Raw genomic sequence first — 11,566 nt, forward strand, 5'->3', positions numbered from 1 at the left:
CAGTAAACAGGAGAAAGGATATTCCTCTTTATACAGAAATGAGGTGGTCAGATGAGAGATTACAGAGAGGTGGGTGTGTGTCTGAGCTGGGCTGACAGGATGCAGAGCTCTTTCCTATCACAAGGTAAGTCAAAAAGGTGATAACGGCGACCAGGACAAAACAAACCCAGTGATTTTTTTCAGCAGAACCAAATCTGCACCACTGTTTCTAGTCAGAAATAAAACTTCCAAGAGTTTCCAGTGAAGGAGGAGGTTTGAAACTAACCCCTCTTGTCCTTCTCTTGCAGAGCGTGTAACCCTTGAGGAGCTACTATGAGCTTACTCTACAGCGACAGCGGTTGCGGGGCGCGGGACGCGGAGGGCGGCTGCTGTGCAGCCATGGCCAGTGCCTGCAGCACGGGGGCCAAGGAGGACAGCGTCAGCACTGGGGCTCCAAACCCTCCAGGCTCTTTCACAGAGGAAACCCAAGGCTACGACGTGGAGTTTGATCCCCCCTTGGAAAGCAAATACGAGTGTCCCATCTGCCTGATGGCTCTCCGGGAGGCGGTGCAGACGCCCTGTGGACACCGGTTCTGCAAAGGCTGCATTGTCAAGTCAATCAGGTAAAGGAGGATGGGGGAGAGTGGCTGTTGAGGAGAAATCACCAAGGCAGAGCAGTTCAAGGGCCTTGGCAACTGGGGAGAACTCCTTAGGGTGTGTTACCAGTGAGTGCTCGCAGAACAGTCGCAAATTTATAACTCATTAAAGATGCTTTCTGATCAACCCCACGTGTGGCCAAAATGTCATGAGTGTGGAGGCTGAGCTTCAGCTATTTTGCCATTTATACAAAATGACCCAGATTATGTATCTAAAAATTTCATAGAATCATAGAATCCTTTAGGTTGGAAGGGACCTCCAAGATCATCAAGTCCAACCATCGAGCCACCAGGACTCCAAAGTCCGCTGCCAAAACAGATCAGAATCTGTCAGGGTTGGAAGGGACCACAAGGATCCCCCAGTTCCAACCCCTCTGCCATGAGCAGGGACCCCTCCCACTAGATCAGGCTGCCCAGCGCCTCCTCCAGCCTGGCCTTAAAGACCCCCAGGGATGGGGCCTCAACCACCTCCCTGGGCAACCCATTCCAGGGTCTCACCACTCTCCTGGGGAAGAACTTCTTCCTCACATCCAGCCTAAATCTGCCCACTGCCAGCTTTGCCCCATTCCCTCTAGTTCTGTTGTTACTTGAGATCCTAAAAAGTCCCTCCCCAGCTTTCTTGTAGGCCCCCCTAATTTGAGTAAACATGAAATAATTAAAAAACATAGCCAAATCCACCAAATAAATTCCATTTTCAGCCCAAGGTAATAAAACCTTTTTTCCCCCTCTGATTGCTCATCTTGATGATTACAGGCAACTGCAGACAAGGTGGTTTCTTGGTGCAGATAGGATTCATGCTTTCAGTTCTTCACTTGAGATCAGCTGCTGCCTTGTTAAGTTGGAAGGGAGGGTGTAATGAGGAAATAGTCACAAATAAAATGGAGAGAGAGGAAATGAGGTGGCTTGTGGGGGAGTGGGAAGGAGATGTGAAGGCAGGAACAGGCTGGGCTCGTAAAAAGGAATGAGCAAGGAAGGGCAGGAAGAACACTGGTAGCTTGTTCTTCCCTCAAACCTGGAATCCAGTCATCAGCATCTTACACGTGTCACTGAGTACTGGGACACCTTGATAGAAGGCTGGATGTTCTGCTGTAGGGGCTTTCCTTCTCAGCATAAGCCAGATTTTTTTGTTGGGAATTGCTCACTTAGGTCAAATGTAAAAGCACTTTGGTAGGAAGCTAAATATTTAATTCTTTGTGACCCACATAGAGATTAGGTTCATTTCAGAGTCACAGGATGGGAGGGGTTGGACGGGACCTCTGGAGATCATCTTGTTCAACCACCCACAGCTGAGTGCCCAGGATCACATCTAGGCAGGTTTTGAAAGTCTCCAGAGAAGGAGACTCCACTGCCTCTCTGGGCAGCCTGCTGCAGAGCTACATCAGCCTCAAAGAAGCTTTTCCTGGAACTTCCTGTGTTCCATTTCCAACCTTATTTTCACACCTTCATGTAAAGACCATGGAAGTGTCTTCAATATTACTGTACAACATTATTTTTCCAGGCATTTAGTTTTAGCATGCAAAATGGACAGTGCTTTCTTGATTGGTTTTCCATGCCATTTATCCATTTAGAGTCCCATCTTTTTCTCCATGGTCCATCATTTGTAGCTCAATAAATGGAGTTCCAGCAACGATATTTTCTGAATACAGTTTTTTGGTGGGCTTCTCTGTAGCTGCATTAGTTGGATCAGTATTTCTGAGAAAAGGCTGTAAATTGATCATCCAGAAAAGGCAGAATGCCACCAGGGTTCACCCATGGAAAGTGACTGGCCTGTGGATTGTGCAGAGGAAGCTGAGTGTGGGTTCTCCACTAACCATGCCATGACATCACCCTGCTCATGTAGTCCCTTGCCTTGTTCCCTGTGTTGCTGCTTCTGCAAGAAGAGCATGTCAGGCCTTGCCCAGTTGCATCACTCGATGGTGTTGACATCAGCTGGGTATATGGAAGAAGGCCAAACAAGGCTGACCTGTCAGCTTTCACTGTGATCCACTTCCCCAGGCACAAGCTTCACTTTCTGGCCTTTGCTTTGCCCATTCCAACCTCAATTCTTTTAAGAATTTAACATACATCATTTCATACCTACTTTGTAAGTGCTAAATTAGACTTTTATACTAATAAATGCCATTAAATTTTGGAATTCCTTACTTGCTACTGCCAACAGAGCAAGCAGGTTTTATTTTCTTCCTTCTTTCAGCAAAAAACATTGAAGAAATCTTTAAACCTTCTCAAATCAGCTTTAGAAAGTTCTACTCACCAATCATTTCAAAGACACCAGAATTCCTAGGTTGAAAACTGAAGGGAAAAATGGCTAAACTTAAAATTGCCAAAAATGGATATTTCCAATCTTTCAGATCCTCAACAGCTCAGGTTGCCCTGTTTTCAAATCCTGCTGTTGCTGAGCTGCACAGTTAAGGTCATTGGTTAGAATTTACCACAGGACTGAGTGAGGAACTGCAGTGAACCCACACTCAGAACACATCTCATAGCAGGTAGAGAAACTTCCTCCTTAAACCCCAGCCATGGGAAATGGTTTCTCTTCCTTTTTGAATTAACAGAGCATTTGCCAAGCTCAACATTTTTCCATACTCTGTTTCAATCACCAGAACTTTTGCTTCTTTTACACCCTTTTTTCCTATTTTACTACATTTCTGGAAGTAGTGTTGATTGTTTCATTGAGTACTAGGCATGGGTGGAAAGCATTTTTCATTTTGGAGCCTGTTATAGTGTCTGCAGGGCAATATTGATTTGGAGTATGTGATGTCTACAGTAGTGCCTTGATTGATGTAATTGACAAGCTTCTACAGAACTAAAATGGAAATGGGAAGTGATTTTTACATTCCTTAAGTCCTGTTTTTTTTTCATTAAGTGATTGTCACAGACTTTAGTAGACTAGGAAGAAATTGCTTCTGTTTATTCCTCATATCTGCATGATCCAGCTCAAGTGAACACAGATGAAGGATTTTAAATGATAAAGGATGGACAAGCAATTTTGGAATAGTTGCTTTTTATCACTTAGACAAAAAAAAAAACCCTGTAGTTGTCCATGCTGAAGAAGTTGTGGCTGCAAAGAGGAAGGTGTCTTCAAAAAGGTTCTCAGGACTGGAGTCTTAGGTTTTCCCATGTGAGGGACAGGATTAGACCTGATGGATTTGATCACAGGGAATATTTGCCTCCTAGAAGGTCTTGGCATCCTTCTAAAAGCAAGCTGTGTGAAGTGCTTTCAAGTGCTATGAGTTCATGGTAGTGAAGAAGCTCATCTACCAAAGGAACTACAAATAATAGTGTGCAAATGTTGCTGTCTGCAAAGAACTTGATAAGAAATTTTAGAAGAACTAATCTCAGATGAAATAGCTAAATAAATTTCACTCTAGTCTTTCTTCCATAACATCTGAGGTCAAAGCTGACTTAGGGCTTGTAGTAGAGCTCACCAAATATGAGAAAAGCAGCATTATGAGCTGACATGGGGCAGCAGGGAAAGCTTTGGATGCAAGCAGATCATCAGACAGGTGGCATGGCTGAGGTTCAAGTGTGTCCCAACTCTTCTGAACTATTCAGGTTGGTTTTAAACTGCTCACAGAGCAGGCCTCTTCTTCAAACACAAATTATCCTGGTTTTACTTTTCATACCTATATTTTAATGTCAAGGCAAATCATGGGAAGATTCTTTGTACTTTGTAGCAGATAATTATTCTTTCACAGGTCCTCTTGTGGATGACACAGCCTGATGGGACAAATAATTCCAGTGTGGGACAGCCTCCAGTGCAATGTCAATTAGAACTGAGGTGCCTAAACTCAATTTCTGTGATAGGAAATGTATAACAACATCTTCCTTTGTGGATGGATCTAAGCAGCCTTTTAAATGCAATCCAAGTACTTGGAAATGGTGTTTGAACTCTAATGTACTACAAGAATTTATTGCTCTTTCCTTACTGGAATAGTTGGAAAATTGCCATTCATTCTTATGTTACCCTTTGTCTGCTTAGTTATTTAAACTGGGGATCCAGTAATCATTCTTGAAAATGAATTTGTTGTTGGTTGTTATGCATGATTAGCTTTTCTGTGTAGAAACAAGGCTGCTGCTTTATCAGCAGGCCTACCCAAGTCTCATTAAACTTCACTAAACAGGGTATTTGTAACCAAGTTACAGCTGTGAAATCTTGTTTCCTGTAGGTTTTGTGCAAAGTGAGGGGACAGCTCAGGGTTGTGACCAGGCTGATCACAGCTCAGGGAGCTATGAAACAAAATGGCATGCTGAGTATTTTCCTTTCTCCACTTGTTTTACTGATATATCCATCAGACTTGGGGCAAGCTGACTCCTGCAAGCAAAACCTAGGGAAGGAAGCTCAATGTCTCTTTTTGAAGCCTCCAGCTTTACACCCTCTTCCTCTAGCAGCATTGCTGATGAAGGAGTTGCTGAGCAATTATTTCCTTTTCCAACAAAGAACACAAATGCCCCCCCCTTGGTCTCCACAGCCCACTGGGTTCTACTTCCCCTCAGGCTTGCAGGCAGTGGCAATGATCTGGCCTTTGATCTCTGCACCACAAGTGCTCTCTGACTATTTTCCACCTCGTGTGTTTTTCCATTTTATTGCTGTTTCCATTAGCACTTCAGCTCAGAAGCTTTGATCCCTCATGCCTCTCAGTGTTACTTAATTATGAATAGATAGGTTGACCTATTACATTCAGATATGAGTTAATGCCAGATATTTTTTATATATAAGTGAAATTTGGTGGAGGGGATCCCTTTTTTTACTCCATTTCTAATGCTTCTTGTGTTTAGATGCAGGTAGAACCTGACCACAAGTGGAACAGGTTGTTAGCTCTCCTGTGCAAGTTGGATGCACCCATGTTCCACCATCAGACTCCAAACTTTCTCCACTTCACACTGACTTCCACTCTGTTTGCTCTTCCAATGGTTCCAAGTCCAGTGTAATTTTCACACTCATTAGTCATTTTTGTCTCTGGAGTTTTTCTCCCTTTGCTGTATAAACAAACTGAAGGATGACCAACTGATCAAATGCTTGTACAACAAAAAACAGTGAAATGAGCTGTAGGAAAAGTCATGTCCAATTAAAGAGAGTCTGGAAAAAAAGTATTATTCTGCTTTTTCTCTCATCTATGATGTAAAACTATTTTAAATGAAGGGCAAAGTAAACTTGGAATCTTTTTCCTTTCTTTCACAGAGATGCAGGCCACAAATGTCCAGTAGACAACGAAATCCTGCTGGAAAATCAACTTTTTCCTGACAACTTTGCTAAAAGGGAAATCCTTTCATTAACAGTGAAGTGTCCCAACAAGGGCTGCAGCATGAAGATGGAGCTGAGGCACTTAGAGGTGGGAAATAGTCTGAAAATATTCAGAGTGGGACAGGTGAAATAAAAATTCAACATAATTTAAGATAGTTGATCCTGCCTGATAGCTGTTTATGCTGTTTCAATGTGCTTTGTGCATTCAAAACTACACCTACACACATTTGGGTTTGAGTTAAGTGTAATTAAGTGATTCTCAAGTGACTATTGCAGTGCATGAAAATTCTACTAGTGCAGCTTTCAAGCAGGATTGGCTTGCAGGAAGGAAAGATGGCAACTTGTTCCTCTTGTCCTGAGCTTTATCCTGAAAGCAGATGAGGCAACAGGACCTGTTGGTTGTATCAAATCCCTCTTGTGTCCCTGCACAGGAGCACCAGTCTCAGTGTGATTTCTCCACTGTGGAATGCCCCCAGTGCCAAGGAGCCTTCCAGAAGAACCATCTGAAAGAGCACATGACACAGGAGTGTCCAAGGCGTCAAGTCTGCTGTCCAAACTGTGCCACGTCCATGGCCTATGAAGATAAAGAGGTATTTAGCAGGAGTCTTGAGGTTTTTCAGCCTTCATTCACATGGGTTTGCTTGTAAATGGAACATCAGGTTAAAATTGACCAAGTTTTTGTCTAGAAGAGCTCTTGGTGCTGCACGGGTGAGAAGCTGCAACTTTGGGATGTGGGTCTAGAACAAGGTGAAAGCTGGGGAGAGGACTGTGCTTAAACACAAACTCCTTGGGAACCCTGGGGTGTGGAAAACTTGTGTAAGAACCAGTGGTTTTTTTTGGCTTTACCATCAGAGAGGCTGGTATCTGCTGCCAAAATAACCCACAGAATAATATTTACATTGGCAATTTTCATGCCTGTCAGAAAGTGTCAGTGGTTGCATTGTTTGGAGATGCTCATGTACAAGAGCAAGATCAATTTTTGAGGATGGTCCTTTCTGAGCTTGCATTTCTTTCCCTGTACTTGTTTATGTTTTAGTTCAAGGGCTATCAGTTTTAAGATATGATGTAAATTGTCAAACAAAAATCCCTCATAGTCCAAATATGCAGAAAAAGTCCTTTAATACAGTTCCATCACACTTGAATGTGAATTTCAGTAACTTCTGGGTAAGCTCAGACTCCTTTGGAGCATGAAATCTGTACAAAATGAAATATCTACCACTTTATTCATCTCTTGTATGACTCCAGGAAAAAAGAGTAACTCTAGAAAATGTACTAGTTGGGGTAAGGGGATTGGTTTTGTTTCACAGTTGCATACAGCTAAATACAAAATATGAGATGTAAATAAAAATCTCCCATCTTAGAGGTGATGAGCACTCTTTTTGTGTGACTTCACTGATTCTTTCTCCTCTTCTTCTGTTTGACAACAAAGCTTCATGACCAAACCTGCCCCCTGGCCAATGTCTTTTGTGAATATTGCAACACAGTGCTCATCAGAGAGCAGGTAAGAGAATCCCTTCCTCTGTGTTTCATCTGGGCTGGGTGCTTTGTGTTTACATTGCTTCTTTCATCTGAAATTCAGCTTGAAGAAACAGTTTGTCTACCAGCTAATAAATCTCTACCTTTCTCCCTGGAAACATTCCATCCAGTGCAGGTGTTTTCAATGCTGCTTCAGCTTGCAGGCTGGTAAACTTCTGGAGGATTTTTGGCTGTAAATCCCTTGGTTTAACTACACTGCTTCTTGACAGGGGCTAGGCTGTGTGGTTTTGATCTTAAAGGGAGGTTAAAGAATACCAAGCAGCCTCCAGGGGTTATGGCTGATACTGGAAGACAAGGCTTTGATTTGAGCAGAGAGGGGGGAGAGTATTTGTGATTGGAAAGTAGCTATAAATAATTCACTATCAAAGTGTAGGGGCTGGCTGGAGTTCTGCTTGTCCATTACTATTGCAATAGCCATTATTATTTCATCTACTCAAAATCACTTCTTTCATTGACAGGAGAATGATAGGTGCTATTTAATTTGCAGCCTCTCCCTATTTCAATGAGGTAGCAACTATGTTAATGACCTGGGTTGAAATAAAGAATCATCTTGCCAAATTGGATAAATACTCTGAAAAAAAGGATGGAGAACCATAGAGAAAAAAGGCAGAAATCTATCATTAGAAAAATGAACTGTGAAAATAGGGAACAGAGAATGGTAAATTAGGTAATGGTTTAGAATTCAAGGCTGTCCTGTATTAAGCTTGTGTTCTACTTCATCATGCTATTTGAACAAGGCAAACATGCTGGGTTATATAAACAGGTATTTTGCCTGTGAAACCCAGAATTATCCTTTGCTCTGTTTAGGGTTCATAATGCCTCAGCTGAAGCTGTCCTGCTTTTGGGTGGGGATGGATAGGGAAGAACCAGAGCAGTGAGATAATTTGGTTTGGAAAACACAGGAAATAAGAAGTACTGAAGTAACTTGAGCTTTTTGAAGAAGAGGATAATGAAGAGAGACACAACAAGTATATGCAAGTGGTGCTTCAGAGGGGAAGGACATGGGCAATCATCTCACCTAGGGATAGACTAGATACAGAAGACATTTGTTCCAGCAAGAAAACCCAAATCAGAGCATGATAGGGGCTGGAAGGGACCTCTGGAGATCAGTTCATCAACCCCTGCTGCCAAGGCATGCTCACCTAGAGCAGGTTGCACAGGACCATGTCTGGGCAGGTTTGGAAGCTCTCCATAGGGGGAGACTTCACAGGCTCTCTGGGCAGCCTGCTCCAGGGTTCCATCAGCCTCACAGGGAAGATTTCCCTGATGTTGAGGTGGAACTTCTGTTCCAGCTCGTGCCTATTGCCTTGTCTCTGGGCACCACTGAAAAGAGTCTGGCCCTAGACTCCTAACCCCCACCCTTTAGATACTGATGAGCATCTGGTGTCTCATCTAGGAACAAAGGCAATGAGTTGCTGAAGGAAGACATGAAGTTTTTATCACCAGCTAACATTTTTGCTCAAAACTTCCATATTTCTTTGAGAAATGAAACAGGCATAAGCTGCTCTGACTTGAGGTACCAATCAGAGTCTGTCCAGCCATGCTCTTTTAGGATGTTATAACAGAGTACTCTGGAGGGAATAATTAATTTCAAATCTGTTTTTCAGATGCCTAACCATTATGACAATGATTGTCCTACTGCCCCAGTGCCATGTTTTTACAGTGCCTTTGGGTGTCCTGAAAAGGTAAAGCTTTTATCAGAGCCATGAATTACAGATTTTCTGCTTGGCTTTGTTGTGCTTATTCAATCTGTTTCCCTATTCTTGTCTCATTCACCAGCCCAAATCCTCAGTGATTTGTGGGGTTTATTTTGTTCTGGGTGTCTTAATTCTGTAACACTACATGTTGATATATTGCCTTCCAAAAGTCCTTTATAAATTGAAAAAACTATGAATTATTTGCTTGATGAACTTGCTTTTATTAATCCATGAGTGTTTTCTCAGTAAAGAATTTTTCCAGGGTTGTGACCAAATACAGTTAGGGTTTTTAGGGTTCAGTGAAGAAAACCTGACAGTGCTTTAAATTTAATTAAATGCTAAAATTATTTAATGTGGATACTCTTATTTCCACTTGTTCAATACCTCTTTGTAAAAATGGATCTTTTCCCTTCATAATTTCCTCATCAGTTTTCATACACCTTTGGTTTTGTGTTTTTAGAATATCAACAAAGGGAATAGTGCTGATTTAAAAGATAGGTATTAATTAATTTAACCATTAAATGTATGGTTATCACTAACACTTTTTCACCACATCACTATCTTGAGTTGAACAATATTTGCCCACTGCAACTTCTTTTTTTTATTGGGCATAATGGTGATCTTAAATTTTGAGCCCTCCGTGGGTGCTGCTTTATCAGCTCACCAGTCCTTGATTTGCATCCCAGTTCTTCTCACTTTACAGAAGCAACTGGTGGGACTGGTGGGTTGATTTTCTTCCAGGCCAGGCTGCAGATGGGACTGCAGATGATGTTTGATGTGCCCCTAATGCCCCATCTCTTCCATTCCAGATGCAGAGGAACGAACTGGCGCGACACATGCAGGAGTTCACCCAGGTCCACATGAGAATGATGGCTCAGAGCTTCCAAAACATCAGTGTCACGGCCACAAACCCCGTTCCCTTCATCAACGGCCTCCCCTTCGAGCCTCCCCTCTTCTCCCACGTCTCCCACGCCGCCTACGACTGCAACCCAGAAGTGGAAAACTTCAAAGAGACCATTCAGCAGCTGGAGGGTCGCCTGGTGAGGCAGGATCACCAGATCAGAGAACTGATTGCTAAAATGGAGACTCAGAACGCTCACGTGGCGGAGCTCAAACGGACCATCCGCACCCTGGAGGGCAAGATCACCGAGATGGAGGCCCAGCAGTGCAACGGCATCTACATCTGGAAGATCGAGAACTTCAGCGGGCTGCAGAAGGCCCAGGAGGAGGAGAGGCCTGTGGTGATCCACAGCCCCGGCTTCTACACGGGCAAGCCAGGCTACAAGCTGTGCCTCCGCCTGCACATCCAGCTGCCCAACGCCCAGCGCTGCGCCAACTTCATCTCCCTCTTCGTCCACACCATGCAGGGCGAGTACGACAGCCACCTGCCCTGGCCCTTCCAGGGCACCATCCGCCTCTCCATCCTCGACCAGTCGGAGGGCCCCGAGAGGCAGAACCACGAGGAGGTCATGGAAGCCAAGCCGGAGTTACTCGCCTTCCAGAGACCCACCATCCACCGCAACCCCAAAGGCTTTGGCTACGTGACTTTCATGCACCTGGAGACCCTGAAACAAAGAACCTTTGTCAAGGATGACACCCTGCTGGTGCGCTGCGAGGTCCTCACGCGCCTGGACCTCAACAGCCTCCGCAGAGAAGGGTTTCAGGCTCGCAGCACCGATGGACCCGTGTAGGGTCCGTCCTTCCCCCAGAGGAATGGAACCGCTCGCCACCTTCTGCCACCACAGATGGCAACTGTGCTTCCTTGCCCTTCAAGGATTTGTCAAAGAGCATGGTGGCCAACCAAGCTCCTCTTCACTCGAGCAGAACTTTGGTATGCTTCTTTTTAATGTAGGAGGTCACGTCTTCAAATATTTGGTGGTGTTCTCTATTAAAGGAATAAGCTACTTCTGTAGCAAGCTAACTAAATTAAGTGTTTTCAATCAAAACTCTCTGCAGGAAGACCCTACTGCAGTACCTCTACATCTCCATTGGGTAAAAATTAAATCCTACCAGAAAAGACCTGTAAATCTTCTCACCTCAGTGCCTTGGAATAGATACTGTAGCAGGGAAATGGCTAAATGAATTAAAACTGGGGCAGGGCGTTGGTGTTGGTTTGTTTTGTTTCTCATAGAGCCTGGGAAAGGTAAGACAGTTTCTGTATTGACTTCTCTAGAATTCTGAATTGGCTGTGCTTCTCATGAAATGTGAGGTCAGGTTCAAATTTGGCTCCCATCACCTGAGGTTGACGTGTGCTTTGACCCTCCCCACTTGTGGAGTTGGCTTCAAGAAGCTGCATGATGGGTGCAGAGTTGGTAATGCTTCTGAAAGGCATCTGGTAGTGTTGTGGAGAAGGCCAAGGGACTGGAGCTGAGTTCACTGAAGAAATACTTGTAACGTGGTCTGAAAGTGCTCCCCTAATTCTCTGATAAAATCTCTTTGTAAGTCTACTCAATGCC

At 43.8% G+C, this 11,566-nt stretch overlaps 1 protein-coding gene across 1 annotated transcript; it reads left to right on the plus strand.

Moving 5' to 3' along the window:
* The first annotated feature begins 312 nt into the window (after positions 1-312).
* Positions 313-10,801, plus strand: TRAF6 (TNF receptor-associated factor 6, E3 ubiquitin protein ligase). The gene is made up of 6 exons (XM_008944289.1): positions 313-602; positions 5,815-5,965; positions 6,309-6,467; positions 7,307-7,378; positions 9,021-9,098; positions 9,920-10,801. Exons 1-6 carry the CDS (start codon positions 313-315, stop codon positions 10,799-10,801), a joined length of 1,632 nt encoding a protein of 543 aa, XP_008942537.1.
* The last annotated feature ends 765 nt before the right edge of the window (positions 10,802-11,566 follow it).

This window comes from Merops nubicus, unplaced genomic scaffold (assembly GCF_000691845.1).
Source record: "Merops nubicus isolate BGI_N331 unplaced genomic scaffold, ASM69184v1 scaffold10297, whole genome shotgun sequence".
In the NCBI taxonomy this organism is placed as follows: Eukaryota; Metazoa; Chordata; class Aves; order Coraciiformes; family Meropidae; genus Merops; species Merops nubicus.

What these genes read in the sequence shown, in the direction of transcription:
- TRAF6 (XM_008944289.1), top strand. Translation starts at nt 313, where the DNA reads ATGAGCTTACTCTACAGCGACAGCGGTTGCGGGGCGCGGGACGCGGAG. An exon ending in TGCATTGTCAAGTCAATCAG is followed by an intron (nt 603 to 5,814) that starts GTAAAGGAGGAT and finishes TTTCTTTCACAG; the next exon opens with AGATGCAGGCCACAAATGTC. An exon ending in TGGAGCTGAGGCACTTAGAG is followed by an intron (nt 5,966 to 6,308) that starts GTGGGAAATAGT and finishes GTCCCTGCACAG; the next exon opens with GAGCACCAGTCTCAGTGTGA.